General features: G+C 46.9%; 1 protein-coding gene across 6 annotated transcripts in view; it reads right to left on the reverse strand.

Annotated features, from left to right (window-relative positions):
- Positions 1-19,651, reverse strand: part of FRMD4A (FERM domain containing 4A) — a 360,571-nt gene that overhangs the window by 16,938 nt on the left and 323,982 nt on the right. For all 6 annotated transcript variants that reach the window (XM_040061690.2, XM_040061691.2, XM_040061689.2 and 3 more), the window contains 4 exons: positions 17,938-18,076; positions 12,022-12,163; positions 4,607-4,740; positions 1,194-1,316 (listed from right to left, as the gene is read on the reverse strand). In XM_040061690.2, the coding sequence (XP_039917624.1) occupies positions 1,194-1,316; positions 4,607-4,740; positions 12,022-12,163; positions 17,938-18,076 (538 nt within the window). The remainder of the gene's footprint in view (positions 1-1,193; positions 1,317-4,606; positions 4,741-12,021; positions 12,164-17,937; positions 18,077-19,651) is intronic.

Below are 19,651 nucleotides of genomic sequence, written 5' to 3' on the forward strand. Positions count from 1 at the left end.
CGAAGAGAGAGGCCGGGAAAAGCTGAGTCAGCGTGTTGGGTTGCTGGTGCTAAAGGCAGAGTGCCTGCACTGGGGAGGAGCTGCTTTACCTTCCTGCTCTCCCCACCTAACCTCACCACTGGAGTACGGAGATTCCTCACCCACCGGCCCCGAAAGCTGCCCTGTAGCAATAGGAGCTGAGCAGCCAACAGACTGCAGGGGTTTTAGGAGTAATTCAGCTAAGACATGCTTCCCTTTGAAAAGCTTAATTAAATGTGCTAGTTCATGAATATTTGACTGCGGTGGAATTCCTCTCCCAGGCTCCATTGAGAACAAAACTAAAGAGCTCCAGCTGTTTATTTTTTCAGCAGAAGGAAAATGCCAACAAAACGACAAACAGTTAATTCCCTGGCTGAACTGAGCCTCAAACCACACAGTTGCACCAGCTTCAGTCTCTCCTCCTACAAAAACAAAAAGGAAACTCAAGACTGGAATATACACAAGTGTCTTGAGACAAATGTGCCTCCACAGACAATAGTTGTTCTGTGAATCCGGTCCTGCCTTACAGCTGCTGCAGGCCTGTTTTCACAGCCACGGTTCAGGGCACTGACCCAGCACATTGTGGGAGCAAGCAAGGGAACAAACACTCCCTGGCAAACTTAGAAAAATGTAACTCCAGCTCCCCATAGGTAGGGAAGAAGGCTCTTTTGTTTAAGGACTGGGGAGCAAAATGCTTTTATCTTGCTGTGGCAGGGCTAAGATGGATAATGGTGAGAGGGGGCCTGAATTTGGATTGCTACTGGAGTGGAAAGCAAGCAGCTTTTTGCAAAAACAAGACGGGCAGAAGCAGGGCTCAGATGGCTTGGGGGGCTCCTGATATGCTCCTTGCTCACACAAATCACTGCACTTTGTCACCAGAGCACTTGCACTGCCAGGATCCAGTTGGTCACCCAGGCTATTTCTGTTACCTCTGCAAAACAAGGGCTGAATCTCAAGCAATTCACCTTTACTCTGAGTCTGAAGTAAAGTCCCCAACTCCCTCACTGCTTCCCCATTCTCATGGATATAAAAAACCCCAAATGGGTACTGTGAGCAGTTGCAATAATTTAAAACAAAAACGACCATGGGACTGATGGCTCCTGTGTGATGCTCAGTGGACATCGTAGAGACCTGAGCTGGGGACATGGGTCTGGAAGGGAAGGGCACAGCCTCACCTCTCCCTTAGGCAGGATTTTCTGCTCATCCAGTTTAAAGGCAGTTCCTATTCTTCTCCTTACAATAGGTGGCTCCTCCCCAGGATCCAGGGGGTATTCTCGTGGCAGCTTTCCTGTGAGCTCCTGTAAGCAGAAAATGCTGTTAGTGCTCTGGAAAATCCTGCAGCAGAGCAAAGCACACCACAACTGTGACCCTAAAATGACAGGTATTCATTAACAACATATCCAGTTCAGCCAGCTGATAAACACACAGGAGAGCACCCAGCCCTGCAAACTCAGAACCTGACACTGAGGGTGGGACCTTTTCTCTAACCTGTGCATGAATACAGATCTTTGTGGCCTGCCCTGGGCAGGTCTCTAAGTGGTGCCCATCCCTAGGGCGTCACAGCTGAGGCTGAGCAGGCTTGCAGCACACCAGCTTTCATCTCTGCTGCAGGGTGAGCAGGAACCAAGAGCTCCTATTTGCTGAGCTGCTTTTGAGAGGGGTGAGCAGACCTGGGGGCCTTCCTGCAGGATGCAGGTCTGCTGAGTCAGAAAGCTGCAATGGTTACAGCCGTGTAGGTTATGACCTGCACAGAAAAACATTCCCACCTGATTCATGATGTGTCTGAGAGGAATGCAGTGGAAATGGTCACTATAAGCACTGCCTGGTACCTCATTACCTGTCTGATAACACTTCATGTATTAGAGTGCCTTCCAAACCCCCATGATGTCATGGGCATCTCTGGAGCATTTATTAGTTTATACTCTGTCAGATTGATTGAGTTTTTTGCAAAAAATTGTTCAAAATCTGAATCGAACCTCACAGAATTTCAGAATATGTGGACCACAGGAAGCAGCACCACTACTGATGTTAATGCTGTGGGGTTTTCCCCCCACACAATACAGGCACACATATCTGAACTGAAGGCATTGAACTGCCTGCAGAAAAAGGCAGGAGCCTGACTACCAGCACAGCCCCTACTTCTTGTACTCAAAAGTCTCCTCCTGAAGGACAAAAGGCTTTTGTGTTCCTTAGCATCAGCCTTGAGAGTATCCAGCTGGCAGAGTAACCTAAATCATCTGAATCCCAAAGAACAGCAGCTGACCTTAATGCGAGTGTGGGTGCACAGCCCAGTCCCTGCCTGCCCTGGCCTCTCCCCCACTCCCTAATGGGTTTTTTTTCTTTCTACTCTTTTCAGGTCACTAGGAAACAAGGACCTGGCCTTTTCAAATCTTCCCTTTAAGCAATTCCCAGCAAAATGGGTTTGCAGCAGAGCTCTGTGTTGATGTGCACAGCCCCTTATTGCAAGAGGCACGGCTGCAATGTCTCAGAGTCTCACTCTGCATTGCCCCTCCAGCCCTGTGAGGTTATTTCAGTTTTTCTTTCAAAATGTGTTCCCTTTACTGAGATGTGTCTCTAAGCACTGCACAGGGACACAGATTCCTGTATCCTGAGGGCAACAGGGATATTTTCTTTATGACTAATGTGATATGAAGCTGGGCAGTGGGTAAAGAGCTAATCTTCTGTAAAATCTTAAAGATCAGAGCAGAACAAAATGAATGTGGGGTACCATGCTGCCTCCACAAGCTAAAAAGTATTCAAAGGCACGATCATGAAACTTAATCTAAATTAATAGGTAACTGGAGTAGTGATGGCCTGAAGTAACCTGATGCCAGCATTATGAATGGTTCTGGCCATGCTTTCTTAATTATGCCCCCACTTTTAACTCTTTTTTTATCTCCTGGTTTGCCACCTTCTTCCTCTGTTTTGGCCATTCCCATGCCAAAGCAGAAAGGATGAAGGGCAGCCTGAGAGGAAGCTTTCAACTACCAGCTGCTGATGGATGAGCTGCAGGGTTGCAAGATGGGGTCAGATTCCAAGTGTCCATTAACTGCCTCTCTCAAATCACCTATGGAAAGCATGGACACTTTCTACCAGCTCTTAATGTGCTGACAGATGGGCTCTGGCCAGCCTTGCCACAGCACATTAGGAGTTATTGCTCCTCACCCCCAGCACTCTGCCCCACTGGGAGCTTTTGCCTGCATCCTGGTTGCTCCTGATGTGCTGAGGCTGCACCAAAACCAGGGCTGGGGTTAAAGGGAAGGCACTGGGCTGCGAGCTCCTGCAGCTGTGGCACAGACACATCTTCCCCTGCATCCGGTGCTGCTGCAAGGATTAGTCATCCGCAGTCAGGCACGGTTAGCTTAGGGTAGTAAATTCCTCTGGGCCAAGCAGAGCCTCCAGGCCTCTCCTGTCAGCCCCTGAAGAGCTGTGATTTTTTTCCTGTGGATGATCTCAGCTCAATGGACTTAGAGATTGGATCTGGTCCTGTGACCTTTTTCAGCACAAGCTGTTTGCTGAAATCAACCAGGGCTTTTCAGGTGGGAAGGGATTTCTCCAATGGAGTATAGAATGGGAACAAGGGCAGCACAGATTTCTGCTGATGTTCTTTGTTGAGAGGTATTTTCCCCAACTTGCTCTTTTTGGCATTAAAACTATACATTAACTGAAAAAAAGTGCAATGAGACCTGAACCAGTGACCCATTTCTCCCATTTTCGTCAAAAGGCAGATACACATCAAATATTAAGCAAGAACTGGAAGATCTCTGTGTCACTGTCTGCAGCCAGCTTCCTGTTGTGCTATATGTCACAATTTGTATTTAAGTCAGATACACAGGCCTGGTAAACATAGGACGACTGCTGAATGACCTGACTCCACTTGCTGCTATTCTCCACACACAGCTGCAGCAGAGTTGTGATTTCCCCAAACATTAAATTGATCACCTACGTACTCCAAAACGAGCTGGCAGGTGAGTGGGAAGGTTATGAGCTGTCCTGCATGACCTGGGATGCCCACAGCGTTTGCAAGGTCTGCCACCACACTGGCATTCCTTTCCAGCAGTGCCAGAGCTGGCTGGATGAAGGCAATCTGCACGGAGCAGATGACACCTTGTGTGCTGCATGGCAGAGCATGCTCAGAGAAGAAAAGCATGTAAAGTTGGGCCTGCTCCACGAAGAGCGTGCCAGCCTTGGGGGTTTTTTGCTAATGGAGTCAAAAGTCTGAGAAGTGATGACCAGCACATAGAACAGCCTTCCTACGGCATTTAGGTAGCGGAATATTCTTATCAATGTTAATAAGAAGCCTGGCTGAATGCAACTTAATATTTCAAAGAGCAGACATGGATGCTGAGCACCCTCCTTGCAAGCTGATTTGGGGTCAAATCCTCCTTCTCTGGGGGAAAAAAGCCCTGGACTTTGCAATCTGGAGTTGAAACAGCGGGATCTCCCTGAGGCCGTTGTACAACGGGTTTTGTAAGAGGTGACTGTGGAAGGAATCTCATCTCCTGACCCCACCCCACCTCCAGACAACGAGCATGCTATAACAAAGTGAGAAACAAAGCGTTCCAGTTATAAAATGTCCACTGCCTACCGCTTCCCGCAGGCACAGCTTCTTCAGCTCTTCCAAGCGTTGGCGCAGCGTCTCTTCCAAAGCTTCTTGCCTGGACTTCAGTGCAGCCAGCATGTCTTTCTTGGCAGACTGAGAACTGTCTGACTCTTGGGAACCTGTCAATAAACAATGATTTCACTAGGCCAGCTGACAGCAGAATGCACATCTGGAGTGCTTATAATTTCACCAAAGCCTGGACACAATCCTTCCAAAAAAAAATCGGACTATGACATGAAGCAGGTGTCACCCAGTGTTTGTTTACAGCAAATCCTTCATGCTTAAGCTAACAGAGATTCAATAGTGGAGCACAGAAAGACATTTGTAATGGTTATCTGGAAAAATAAAAGCAGCAAAATAAGATCTTAGAGAAAACCCACATACAATTCCCAGTAGCAAAATACAGTTTACAAAGCCCTGGAGATGCATTTTTTTTGAAATTAAGTCTAGGACAAACCATTTAACAATACAGCCTACTTCTTAAGCATTGCAATTATCCTAGTAGCAAACATGTAATTCAATCCACTTACAGGACCTGTTCTATGAAAAACTGTAATGGAACAAAATTACCTAGCAAGATTCCTGTAAAATACACCAAAAACCCCCAACCATAGCTCCTTCTGGGATAGTAGATGTTTCTTGTGAAGATGTAGCTCGAGATAAATTTAACTGCATGTCCAAATGGCTTGGCTTTTCGAGTGGCAATTACCAGCAACTCCCACTGAACTAGGTCTGTGCATTAAGACTCTGTTGCTCAGATGTCATGACAACATTTGTAATTTCAGCCCTTCAGGGGAACTTCTTGATGAAGTAATCTCATCCTTTGTCACTACATTTCCCCCACATACAGTAAAGGATGGATATTTTCCTTATCCCTCCTTTTGCTGCTGGTGTATCAATAGAAACATTTTTTTTTTTACAGCAGTGAGCTGTTCCCTGCCCCTCTCGAGCACTGGCACAGAGAAAGCAGATCTTTATTATCTGCAGGAGTCAGACACAACAAGATGCTACACGGAATTTTCTGTGCACCTGTCATCAGATGGGAATTAGAGGGGGCTCATAGATAAATTTGCAGCTTGGCCTCCATGCATTCAGTGAAAACACCCAGCCCAAGGAGGTTGAAAAAGCTATTTCACAGAGCTTTGGAAGGAATCTGGGAACAATTATTTATTTTGGCAGCAAAGCAGTGAAATTTGTGCTTTCAGCTTCATCTTTCATTGCTACTACTCCAGCAGACCATTAAAGCTAAACTGAAAGAGGATTGAGGCAAAAATTGCCACAAAATAGTTCTGCATTGGCTCAGGGGGAGCAGAGAATCTCACAGTTCTCTTCCACCAGTATTTTCTGCAGTTTTTATAAAGGAAGATAGCTGGTATTTATTCAGTGAAACACCACTCTGCTTCCTTAACCTTTTACTGGGTTGTCCTGAAATGGGGGTGGTGGAAGGGATCTCTCTAAAGGTCATCCAGGCTGAGCATTATCAGGTGAAGGAGGAGAACCTCACAGTAAGCTGCTTGTGTAATTGCTGTAGTCGTCCTTGTTTTATTTGAGTTTGCCCTCATAAAGCAACAAAACTCAACTCTGCAGACACGTCTGTGCTGGAAGAACTTGATGGCACCTTCTAGAGGAGCCCTGTATCTGCACTGGTAAGGAAACTCCTCTCCAGCACTTAGTAATTCTCAATAGTAACCCCGCCGAGCAGTTACTAGCAAAACAGAAATGCTCAATTTCCTCATGGACTTGTCAACAAACTGCTGGGTCCCGGTAAAAAGCTGCTCATGATTCCAGCAGATGTTTTGAACCTTTTTCTTTCATGACAACTTTAATGACCTATGTTTTCCTTTCAACTGCTCTTCCCCCTTCCTTCCTCTGTCTACTGCATATCTCCACACCAGCCTCGGATTTATTTTAAAAAGTGATTCCTTTTTGCTATGGGGGTTGCCACAGCAGCTGCACAGAAACATTTACAAGCATATGAACAGCCTGGCCAGACCCCTGTGCTGGTTCGGGGTATGCCCACAAGAAAAAAACAAAAGGCTTCTGGCTGAGCTGGTAGGGACCCAAATCAAGACCAGACAGTTCACAGCATCTGCTCCAGCTGTGCCTTCCCTGTGTGAGAACCATGCTGGTCTCAACCCTGACGCAATTGGTGCACATTTTGGCCACTGAGTGCCCATTTTGACATCTTTTTCACTGTTCCCAAAAAGCAAAGGAACTGGAGGGGACCTGGAGCACGCTGTCACACTCTGAGTGAAGCAATGGGGTTACTGCTGAAACCAAAGTCATCCATGCATTGGCACTAACATCTGGTTTTAAATTTTTATATAAAAGCTGAATTATTTTGCAGTGTATTACTGGATTACTCTCCTTGTTCTCATGGGTGAAAAGCAAATGGAAACTTGATCAGTCAAGAGAACCACACCTGTATGAGATGACTGTAAATGAGCAGAGAACAGTTCTTTGTATTGTTGGGGGCCTATGGCTTCTGTTAGAGGCTCTTTATCTATGTATCTAAATATGTATCAATCCTACCTTGAATAAGGCTGTGATCAGAGATCTACTTCTAAACCCAGCAGCAATTGACCCAAAAATGTCAGGACAAATCAAAAAGGGCCGTGAAAAAAACCAAGAAATAATCAACGACCAGCACAAACCAAACCAATCAAGCAGTTACTACCTTAAATCAGCCTTATAAGATATGGCCACTGACTCATGGGTGCCCAGTGCCTTCCAAAGCAGATCACCAACAGAGAAAAATCAGTCCTGAGAGATCAGTCCTAACACAAGAGGCTCCTGCAACAGAAGTGCCTGACTGGGAGGCTTTCTCAGGTGTTTTATCTCCCACAATTAGGGTTAATTCCTAGTGCAGTAAATGAGAGAAATGTTGCTGAAATATATAATTTCCTGTATGGCACTTGAACCTTTTTGTGAAAATTATTTTTCAGCCTCCTTCCCATTTGCAGTGCAAGGATTTACCAAATCTGCATTTTAACACACACTTCTGCAGAACCATTTGATGTACCCAAACCAAAAAGGGTTGTGAAAATACACCAGATGGCAGGCGCCGGGCCTTCTCTCTGGTGGGCACCAGGAACCTGCTGAACTGGGGGCTGTTTTTATGTGCATGTGCCCTTTCTTTCTGAGCACATAGGATGGGACACAGGTCTTGGCGACCTAACTGTCCACTTAATGCCCTACTAATTTGGAAACTGTACTCATCTTCTGATACCCATATGGCCTCTCTGGGTGATTTTTTCATCCGCTGACATTAAGGAGAACATGACCTGAGAAATGCAGGGGAACATGGTCCTCCCTGTCCAACTCCTTCTCCAGCAGAATTCATGGTTGAACTTTACCAATGCTAAAAAGCTGTGTTCTGCTCACTTCTATACTGGTGAGGTCAGGATAGCTTTGGTGATGTTGAAGGGGACATGCAGCACATGGGTCATACCCCTGAAGGATCTGGTCAAGTGTTAGGCAGGTACAGGTCTGCTGGGGTCCAAGACAAGCTTTGCTTTAAAGTCTACCAAAGGGGTGAGACCAGACACCACTTTGGAGAGAAAAGTTCTACCAGCGACTCTTTTTTAGTCCTTATTTCCTCCATCTATTGTAGCAGAGGGGAGTCAGCTTGGAAAAGGAATAAATGAGAAGCACGAAAACAAGCAGGGAGGACGGATGGGATGCTGAAGAGCAAAGAGAGCCAAGTCTTGGTTACACCAATCGTGATGGGAGAGGAGATGCAATAAAGTGGCTGAGCAGCAGCAGCAAGGCAAAAGCACTCAGGCATCTATTCTCTTTCTCACTCCAAGTCTCCCGCTCCAGGAAAAACACATCTAAATATGGCAAACCCTTCACGCTACATCCGGCTGCTGGCTCCAGCTCGCTGCCATTTGGCTGAGGTCCCCGTGGAAGGCTGTCCCCTGTGCAGGGAGGGAAGTTTCCCCCACGCCGGGCTGACTCACTGCAGCAGGATGTGAGCCCACAACAAGCGGCAGCCCCAGACAGGCGCTATCTCTGCCCTCTGCCCGACGCGTAGCGTTTCCTCCGCGGCGCGCGGGAGCCGCTCCACACAGGATGCGCTCAGATTGGCCGTGGGCGCCTCGTCCCCGGCAGCCCCCGCGCTCGTGGGCTCCGACACCCGCCGGGGCGGCCCAGCTGGGACACAGCCCTCCCGGCCCGGGAACTGCCCGCCTGGGCTCTGTTGTGGCCTTCGCAAACGTAAACAGGCCCCTGCACAGGAAACCTCCGCTGCTGCAAAGAAATGGGGCTCAGGGGCCGGAGAGCTAAAGCAGAGATGCTCCTCTGGGGTGTCTCCTCTGCCCACAGAGATGAAGAAGGTAGTCTGAGGTTCAGTGCAACCATAGCCCAGTGACTACAGGGCTCCTCGCTAGCCTGGAGACCTGCAGAGCTCTTACGGCACAGACTCCAAAGGAAAAATCCACCTTAGAGCTAACTTGGTTTTGTTCTGCTGGCTTTGATTTGGTTCCTGCCTGTGTGAAAGCAGAGCTTTCATTCACAGGCAAATCTTTCCCCAGATGTCCAGGGATGGCCCACAGATCTGGAGCAGAAGATCCCTGAGCTGTCCTAGGGAGGCCCCTTCAGATCCAAAATGAGGACAAAAGTTAGAGTCAGCTTGTCAGAAATAGACTTGGGCGTCAAAATTACAAATCTGCAGCAGACAGCCTGAGATCAAGAGCGTGGGAAAAATGGAGGAGCTGAGGCTTTGCTCTTGAATTGCTGTGATCATGAGGAAGTCACTTCCCAGTGTAAGACTCCATCTCCCCTCTGCTGTCTCTTGAGACTGTAAGTGATGTGGGGCAGCGTCTGCTTTGTACTGCACAGCAGGATCTTCTCCAGACAGTGTGACAGCTGGAAGCAACAACAAACTTTTCCTTGCAGACTTGCTGCAAGCCCAGGGGAGACATGCCAGTTTTGGCATGCTCCTCATGGCGCTGACAGCCCCTCCAGTGAGGAGGAATGAGACGGAGGGAGGAAATGACTACAAGTAATTTTCAGGAAAAAAAAGGACTGAGAATAGTAGGGAAGTGGGGGCAAACAGAGATTCAGTCCTGACCTTGTGATTTCGAGTCACTTGAGGTATTTATAGCCTGGAAGTCTACTGTGGCCACTTAATCATTTGCACTTATTCTCTCCAGTGTGCAGGCTGTACTGCGATAACCCATCATTGTTGTGGTTGTGTGCCGATAATCTTTGGCACAATGGGAGGAAACACAAAGCCTGGGTCAGAGCCAGTGACTGTGCCCAGTGGGACAGACAATGAATGCCCCCTCCCATCCAGTGGGACAGGGATGGGCCACCTCCACCGGCCAGGCTCAAGGGAAGGGGATCTTGGAGCAGAGTGGTCTGACTGTGGAAGCAATCTAGGGTTTCTAATTCCTTGGTACCTGACCTCTGCCAGACATCTTCTCTCAATACTCTCGTGTAGCTGCTTGTAGCTGCTGGAAGGCAAACAGCAGCAGCAAACTCTGCAGCTCTCAACATTTTGGGGAGAGGCCTGTCCTCAGAGCTGGCAGGACGTAACAGGCAGCTCTAAGAAAGGAACACGGAGGGAGCCATGTTTGCCTGGCCCACCAGCAGCACCTTTGACAGAAAGAGAAGTTCACACAGTGCTGTGAAGGCACCCAGGCAGGCAGATCCACCCACCCAGGACTGAAGAAATGACTCACCTGGTCAATGAACTCTGGGTGGGTGTAGTCACTAGTGCAATTCAGATGAGTCTACAAGTCCTGTGCTCGGCCAGAAAGGTGCAGGGAGCACAAAAGTACAGAAATAAAAGCATGGGCAGCTCCCAGTTTGGAATTTCCATACACTTAACCCTGATAGATGCTGGGCCTACACCAGCTTATCTGGACCTGATTTTTTGCTGGCTTTCACATGGCTACTGCTCTCTCCAGCTGTAAGAGCACAAGCAGACCCCAGTGGTTTTTTTTTTCCAGCAACACAAAACCCCCATGTATTAACATGGAAACAGGATTACTACTAAGTAGCTCTCACAAAATTAGGAATGGTGCCCAGGTGGCTGAGATCTTGGAAAGACCTTAAGAACTTTCTTGGGGTACTTAACATTATTTACTTTCCAGCGGGAGAGCTGGAAAAAATGCCAAACAAACAAAGACTTCCAAAAACCCAACACCCATCTGGAGTGCTGCTGAACCACTGCAACTCCCCAAGCCATGGGAGGCACAGACAGTGGATTGTATACTTTGTCAGGAAGACCTCAGAAGCAGAAAGGCTACTCTGTTTGCAGGCAAGGCAAGGAATTGCACAGCAAGCAGCTCTGGAAGCACTGCACATTTTAACCCCTTGCTGAACATTTTCCAAGTGCAGTTTTAAGAGACATGAAGGATACAGTGATGCAAAGCTAATCTACTACATCAGTGTGGGTTTAGTTTTAAAGCATTTGAATTCTTAGATGGGTTCTTCCTTTGCCCAAGCCTGAGGTTATTCTCTGCTGCTACACATCTTATTTAGTTTTGATAACTTGATGTGATGCTTAACAGAAGGTATTTAACTGTCTGAAACTGGTAATTACAGTGATACCAGAAACCTTGCCCTCATGAAGAGCTTACCTAAGAAGCTTCAAACTCTTTGCTAAACATCACCCCCTTCTTTAAGCCTGCAGTGACATTTATCACTGTTTTACACACAGCTTGCCTGGTTCAGACAGACAGAAGAGTATCAAAGAATCACAACCTCCTGACTCCCCTTCTCCAGTCCTTCTCTCCTCCTGCTCTAGCTCTCCTCTGCATCACCTTCCCTTGGGTTTCTCTCACACATGACATCTTCCTCACCCAGGAAAGTGTCCTAAGCCACAAAAGACCCCCTTCAGGACGCTGGCACTAGTTTGGTAGTGTGCTAGGGAATAGTTCTGTTGAACCTCAGACAGCAGCCAAATCCCAGCAACAGAGAGGCAAAGCAGATGTGCACTCGGTGAAGAAGACACCCTGTCTCAACAATGCTGAGGAACATCACCAGTTCCCAGCCTCAGTTTCCCTTGTGAGCTGCACCAGGTGACTGCTCCCCCACTGCTGGCTGGACACTCCTTCACAAACCCATCTATCTCAGGGTAAGCTGGATACCAAGGGATGTTTAGGGTAGAAATAGTGAAGAGAGACCAGGTTCCAGCTGGAAATTGAGAGGTTGGAGATGACATCCTGGAGTCAAGGAGGAAATGAATGTTGGTAAAGAGAGAGGGGGAGGCTGCTGCCTGTGCTGTTTGTGGAGCAACGTGCTGAGAGATGGACTGCCACCTGGACAGACAGAAAGGCTAAGGGGAAGTGACTTTCATTTCTGCAGCACAGCTTCTGGCTGCTCCCCATTATACTATGGCCATGGCCCTTCCCACCATACTCCCTCCAGTTACAGGACAAAGGACCTACCTGATGACAGAAGACTCCCGCTGCTTCCGCTGATAATTTTGCCTTTACTCCCCATGTTGGCCAGCTTTGAGGTCTTGAGGGTTCCAGTTTCAGTCAGGTCAATTGCAATCTCACTCAGGCTTCTTGCAGCATGAATCTTGGACTGCAGGTGGACACAGGAGTTAGTAATGATCTAATGCCTCTTGAAAGCTCACAGAAGGAAAAGAACCTTTTGCTGTGGCAGGAAACAGGCCTCCACAGCAAACTTGGATTATTTTACAAGAATAGAAGCAACCTGGCACAGTATTCACTGCTGTGCTTTATACATTCTTAAGTGGGTACAATTCTGGCATCGCTTCCTGTTGTTTGGGTTTTTCTCTGCTTTGCCATGCACATTTTTCTCTCTTAAACAAAGGATGTATGGAGTCACTGTTTTATCACATACAATAAGAAACCTTCAGAAATGCCATCATAATAACGTACTGAAAAGCTCAAAGGCTAAAGACCATCTCTAGCATCTAAAGGAAGCCAGAAAGGGCCTTCACAAATCAGCAATAAGCTTTGGAACAAGACACAGTGAGGACTTGCCTTAAATGGGCTGTTATGAGAAGCTGGAAGAAAATACTGACAGGAAAACACATTCAGGTTATTGTCCAGCCTAACAAGCTGCATGCAATGCCCCTACTGTGAGGGACCTCTTCAAAGCATTAGCATACTGCAGTAGGAAACAACAGCCAGCCCAGCTCAGTAATTGGCCACATTAGGGCATGGCCATTGTTCCCCACCAAATGTCAACAAGATTGTTGCAATTTGTAATTACAAGAAAGTAAATAATGCATAGTATGTAAACCTAGAGAACAGAATAGAATAGAATAGAATAGAATAGAATAGAATAGAATAGAATAGAATAGAATAGAATAGAATAGAATAGAACAGAATTAGAATAGAATAGAATATTTAAGCCGGAAACAGCCCATTGCTCAAATCTTACAAGCCCTGTGCTTCTGAGCTTCAGTTAATCTGTCCTTGCAGGCCCACTGACCTGCAGTTTTAATTTCCCAGAACACAGAAAGCTGTTGGCACATTTTGCCAAGACTCACCAACTGCAAGAAGAGTTTTATCTAAAAAAGGAGTGAAGCCCCAGTTCAAGATCACTTGAGCATTCAACTCTGCACCTTCTCAAGGCCAGAAGAGACTCAGCCCTGGCCATACAGCTCAGGGGATGGGCACATCATTACTGTGCTAACAAACCAAAGCTGATTGATGTCCACATACCAAGGTGTGAGCTGCTTCCACTGGAAATAACATGAAACAGGACAACAAGGAATGCTTGTCATAATGGGATTTTCAGTGTTACTTCACATCTTCAGGAAGAAGAAACCATTCCAACAAGAACTAAGCCTGAATTGATGGCTGAGTGCTCACCACAGAGCTTCTTAGTTCTGTTACTGATGTGCTGTGGGGCTTTGGGTAAGACACTTAAGTTCTTAGTGATCCCCACCTCTGTTTGCATATCAGTGAAATAATAAGGGAAGGAAAATGTCTCCCTGTAGCACACTGTATTTTTAAGATTAATTTAAGACTGCAAATGAAGACAGCACTGGGAAAGCCTTACACAGAAAACACCCTCAGAAGTATTATCATAATTTAATATTCTTGGGTATCCATAATTCATCATTACCATTCCGAGGTACCCAAATGCCTCACAAGCTTATTTCCACAACAACCCCAATACCAGGGCGTATATTCTCACTTGTTTGCAGGAGTGAACAGTGCAGTCCTTGTGCGTGCAGAGGCTAAGCTACCTGACAAGATATCAGAGCAGATCACTCAACCAGTACTGGCCCTCTTCAACAAATGTTGCAACCAGTTAGACACTTCCAGCAGTTCCTCCCTAAAATCAGCCTCAGGAGAAGGACAGCACTCTTTAGCTTCCTAGATCAGATATTTCTGGTCAGAAACAAGTCCTGTGAAACATCTTCAAATAGTTCTGGAAGGTTAGTTCCAAGTGAAGAGGAAAATCATTGCTTTTATCTAATGAGATTTCCTTCTACTGAAGTCTTGATAAGGAGCCTAAGCACGAACTGCTGTCTTGCTGCACTGCCAGACCTTTGGAGATAACAAGCCTTCCAACTGCCTTTGTTCTGCTGATAAATCCCCTGCAGGTGTATATATGCTGTATAACTCTACATATATATAGTGTTACGTGTACTTTGTATAACCCAGGAACATTGATCAAACCCAGTGTCTGTCTGACCCAACACACTGAATCCTGTCAGTGAATGCCTCAGAAAGGCACAAACTCCAAGTTTGCATGGATAGATCTACTCCCCCTGCTCCATGAAGCAGTGGTTTTCCTGTTTTTTTAGGATAGTTACATCAAGCAGCCCTGTAGTTCATTTCCACTCATTTTCAGAATGCAAATGAGGGCACACTCTGGCCCTACCTGTCTGACTGGGCACCAACCAAAGTGCTGAGTGAAAGCAATGTGGCTGCTGGGTGCTGTTGTGGTCCTGGCCAAGCCAGCAGTGGTTGGAAGTGTGTTTACCCTATATAGGGCAAACAAAAAGGTGATATAAGACCAAAGCCTGGGGAGACCATCCCTGGAGCCAGGAGAGAGGAAAAACAAACCAGCAGACAGGATTAGCAAGGCAGAGTGAGCTTCCTCTGCAGAGGGGACAATTCAAACCTGCAGAAACCATAGGAGAAGGATCGCAGTTGTGCTAATGGTGCCCTGCACTGAACACTGCAGATGAAACCTCTCCTGAAAGGAATGGGGTTAATCTTCCTTGCTGCTCAGTCCCTGCTGCCTCTGCTGCCTAGAGCAATGCCAGTCAGCGTCGGGTGTTCTCCTGCCTTGGACAGGCTCTCAGCAGCAGCAGGAATCAAGAGCTCATTTCACACAGGCCACTGAGCAGCAGCCAGCGCGAGGCCCGCGCTGCAGCACCGCGCTGCAAGGCTGGGTTACACCCCATTAGTGCTCCCCTGAGCCCCGCAGCCCCTCCAGGCTCAGAAATTTTACAGCACTTAGTGCAGACCTGCCAAGCCTCATTTACAGGGAGGAAGACTGGCTCATTCATGAGTCATTTCAAAGCATGGGGCCAAACTGATCCCCAGCGCTGTTTTGACAGGGTCAGAGGGTGAAGAAAAATCTGTAAGTGGAATGAGGAAGAAGATGGACACTAGGGATGAATTTATGCCTCTTGCTGCAGTGATGGGGCTTTGCTGGAGGTGATTTTTTGAAACCTTTGGCCTATTTTCTACCAGTTCATTCAGCCAAAAAGCCTTGCACTTGGAGGAACATGGTGTTGAAAATTCCCACAGAATGGGACTTCTCGATGTTTCTAGGCCAAGTGTTTGATTGACTCAGTGCAGTCAACAGAGCAAAGACATGCCTTCAAGTCCTGCTGCATCTGTCTCCTGAAAAAAAAGGAAGCTGACAGGAGTTCTGCATGCTGACAAGCTTGCTTGGGAAGCTGGGGATCTTTACAGTCTCCATGTTACGCTTCGATTGTAGGGAGAGAGAGACAGATCAGCAGGGAGCAAGACGCTGGGAACCCGGCGAGCTGGCAGGAGTTCAGCGTGGAGTGAGGCTGCAGGAACGGCAGGGACCTCACTTGCAAAAGGGTCAGAATCCAGGCAAAGCGGATTTTATTTCTTTTTAAAATCAAATTTCTTTCCAGTGGAGCTGTTGGTCCAGATCCAACTGGTGCCCAGTTATGTGAGGAGCAGTGTTCAGGCTTCCTTTATCACTATGTCACAACTCCCGCCATCTAATCTACATCATTGGAGCAAAGGCTTAGCTGTGCAGTGAGCTCCAGCAGGCTTTTTCCTCTAAGTTTGTTTTTATTTTTCTTTCTTTTGTCAAAATGATATGAAATGCCAAGTTTGGACATGAAAGGAAGGAATATCTAAGTTTTGCTTTGAAGTTGAAGATTCAATTGAAGTGGGGCCTGAGATTTAAGGGGCTGCAAACCCATGCGACCTGAAACTCAATAAATGTTTGTCTAGGCCCCTGAGAGCTGAACCAAAGTCATTTCACATCACCCCAGTCTGGGATGTAATTCACTAGTTTTCCAAAGCAAAGCTCATATGAGCACTGTGTCCCTGAAGTGACCAGCAGGATGAACTGAACAGATCAATTAAAATTGATGGATCTATCAATACTGACAGTGTCATGTCAAAGACGAGGACAACAGATGAAAATATCGGTTCCCTTAAGAGAAAGGGACAAAAATATTTGTATGCCTTAACTTCAAAGCCTCAGCATGACGACTGGGATTATTGTGACAAAGCATGCTGACATGGTCACAGACGTGACAGGTTGACAAACGAGGGCTGGTGGGTGGTGCTGCCTGTAGGAGTGTGAGAGAGGGGAGATAAAATTGAAACACAATCTGCCAACAACAAAAGGAGTCACTGAAGGGAAGTCCTGGGTGTTTCAGAGACCCAGTTTCTTACCAAAGAAATAGGAGGAGGAGGGAATCTCCTTTTGTTTGTTGATTGCTTGTGACCTAAATAGCTTGCAGCTAGATCAGCAAATCCATCTGGCTAAAAGTAAAGAAAAATAAACTTCTATTTGCTTGAAATTTATCTCTGACTTGACAGAGAGGACTGTGCACTGCCCTGATGGTCCTGAGCAGAGAAGGGGGACAGGAAAGCTTCCCTTGGTATCAGTGAGTATGCAATTTTTTCAATATTTACAGCTGGCACTTAGCCAGGGTTGGGAAGTTGGCTACATCCCTAAATTCAATACAGCTTATGGCAACCAAGGTGAAACCTGGATTTTTGCATTAGATGAGACATGGCCAAAGTGAGGGCAACCACGGCCAAGGCATCCAAAAGTCCTACTCACTCTACAATAAACTCACAGAGCTTATGGTGGGGAAAGCAATGTCAGAAGGGCTTAGAACAAGTGGGACTAACGGGACACTCATGGCCCTCCACGTTATTCCAGAAAGCCAACTCGATTAACTTATAATGCACTAAAGAAAAGCAGGAGAAAGAAATCTTTTCCTGCCAGTTTAATGGGTTGAACTGGCTCATGAAGGAACTGATAGGGCCAGGGCCTGAGCAAAGAAGGAAGCAGCCCCAGCCTAAAAATGCACACAGTGCTTTTGACAATAGCAAGATATTAAGATTGTTTCAGGCATTTGGAGGATCATCACATTCTGCCATTTCACCAGAGATGAGGACCAATGCAGCTACCCACTCAATTCTCCTCTGTGAAGCTTTACACCAGCGTGCCCATATGGAAAGGGAAGTCTGCATGAGAAGTCTTTTCTCTGTATCAAAGTAAACTCAAAGTGATCAAAGTGATCTCCTGTTGCTCTGGGTATGCCTAAAATTACTGATGAAAGGAATTAAGAGGGAGAACACACACTCCTCTGGTTTGGAGGTGGTTTCTTTTGTGTGTTGCATGGTTCTTTGTGCAGCACCAGTTTGCAATAGCTCCTTGTACAGCCAGGCTGTCAAGCCTTCTGCCCCCCTCCTAAAGTAATATCCCTACTCCTCCTTTCTAGGAAGATACCACAGCAAAAATCAAGGGACAGCAAAAAGAATCCAGAGACAGTTTTAGGTTGTGAAGCTACTTTGAACTCAGTTATTGGAAGCTGCCCTAACTTTATGACAGACGTGGAAGATGTGGAAAACATCCAGACAGAGATGTTGACCCTATCTGCTTGCTAACTTTGGCTCCTTCTATTTGGCCACAGTTCAATACAACCTTTTTCCTGAATCCTTACTCCCATAGGCATGAATTCAATACAAATTTTCTCAGTCTGGTCAGGACTTAAGAATCTTCAGTCGATTCACCTCTTTTAGGATCTCAAGTGGAAAGGGAGGGCAGGAAAGAAGCCACCATCTGGACTTGACATGGCTGTTACTGTGGGGAGTGAGAAGGACTAACCCACCACAACTGGAGCTTCCCATGCTTACCTTGCTTTGCTTCCTGTCCAGGTAGAACTGATGTTGACTAATGGCCATAGCCCAGATAGACTTTATTAATGCTGGACAGGCGTACCACGTATGCACAGCAATGCCACTATGCCCAAAAGTCCTCCTGGTCACAGATGCCCTGGAGAGGAGAAAGAATGAACTGGGGTTACACAAAGGCTTCACCAGATTCCTTTCTGTGGCAGAACCTGTCACAGATCTCATAGTAAAAGTTGCTGTCTTTACTGTGTGCACCGTTGTGTAATGGAACAAAATGCTTAGAAACCAGCAATAAATATATAATCAAGGCAGGAGAGCATTTACTTCAAATATCTCCTCGAGATAGCAAGCTCCAGAGGACTAACAGCAAGGATCACCCAGTTTGTCCAGCTCAGACTGTATCCCTGGATTTGGCTGATGCTGATTTGCTGCACGTCCCACGGGAGCCACCAAGGCCAAAGCCTGCGTGAATCCTCAGTGTCTCATCACACGCAGAGACATCTGACGTCAAGTCCTCACACCCTCCACTGCCCCTGGCTTTGGACAGTGGCTCCCAAATATTAGAACCCAGGTACCAACCAAAGAGCCACAATGGCTGCTTTAGGGAGTGTGAGAGAAACTCTTCAGGAACCTTGATTTCCCCACTTGTAAACAGATGTAGCAGGATTTGTCTCATGGTATGGGGGCAGGGAGTTGTGAGGCTCAGAGGGGGCTGCCTAGTGCCCTGGAGAGAAGAATGGGATTCAGTGATTAGCTGAGTGAATTTAAAAACAGGAAAAATAAGAGCGAAATATTTCCTCTCTGGGACTCCCAATTGTTCTCAAACATTAGCAAAAAAACAAAGGTTAGGTTTCCCCATGCTTTCACAGCTGTACAAACCTGCTTGATTATTCCTCCCCATCCCTCAAAAGCCACGCCACCAGCAGAGCCCCTGACACCAGCACGGTGCACATCCAGGCTCCCAGCATCCTGGTATGTGGAACTCCTCCCACTGCAGGGATGGAGCTCTGGCTGGAATAAACCACACCACTGACCTCCAGAGCCCCAAATAAATGAGGGCCTCCTCTCCAGTCTGTTAAGATGGGTACTGTGATAGACTAGGATTATGAAATGATGTGACATGGGTACAGAGGCTCGCTCAGAAATGTGACACCTTCAGGGACATGGATGGTGAAGACGGACCAGTGCAAGAGACAGCCTGGGGAACAGGTGTGCTACAGAGGGGCTGCCAGAGCCCACAGTCAGCAGGGACTCTGAGCCATGCAGGTGTGGAGGTGACACTGCAGGACAGCCCAGGAGCACTACTGTGCCATGCAAGGGGGAGTCAATTCTTTTACCAGCACTCACAAGTCCTCAAGCCTTCTAAGGTTCCCCTCCTGCACTTGCATCTGCACTGGCCACCTCTCTTCTGGGGCTTGTGGGCCACTGCCTAGTCCAAAGTTGGAGGCGAACATGGAGACGTGAACAGTTGAAGAAAGTTGTGATAGAGCCAAGAATGAAAGAAACCCAAAACTCTGCAGCAAAATGAGAACTGCTGGCAATGTTCAGTCTGGGAGAGGGCTGACAGACATTGCATCAGGGCTTTTTCAGGGCTTCAGAATGTGTTAAAGTCAAATTATGGAGCTACAAATCAGAGTGAAATTTCTGAGAAAACAGCTGTGGCCAATGCAAACAAGGTCTGAGACAACTGGGATCTCATGTTTCAGTTACCCTGTGC

Source organism: Hirundo rustica, chromosome 4 (assembly GCF_015227805.2).
Source record: "Hirundo rustica isolate bHirRus1 chromosome 4, bHirRus1.pri.v3, whole genome shotgun sequence".
Lineage (NCBI taxonomy): Eukaryota > Metazoa > Chordata > Aves > Passeriformes > Hirundinidae > Hirundo > Hirundo rustica.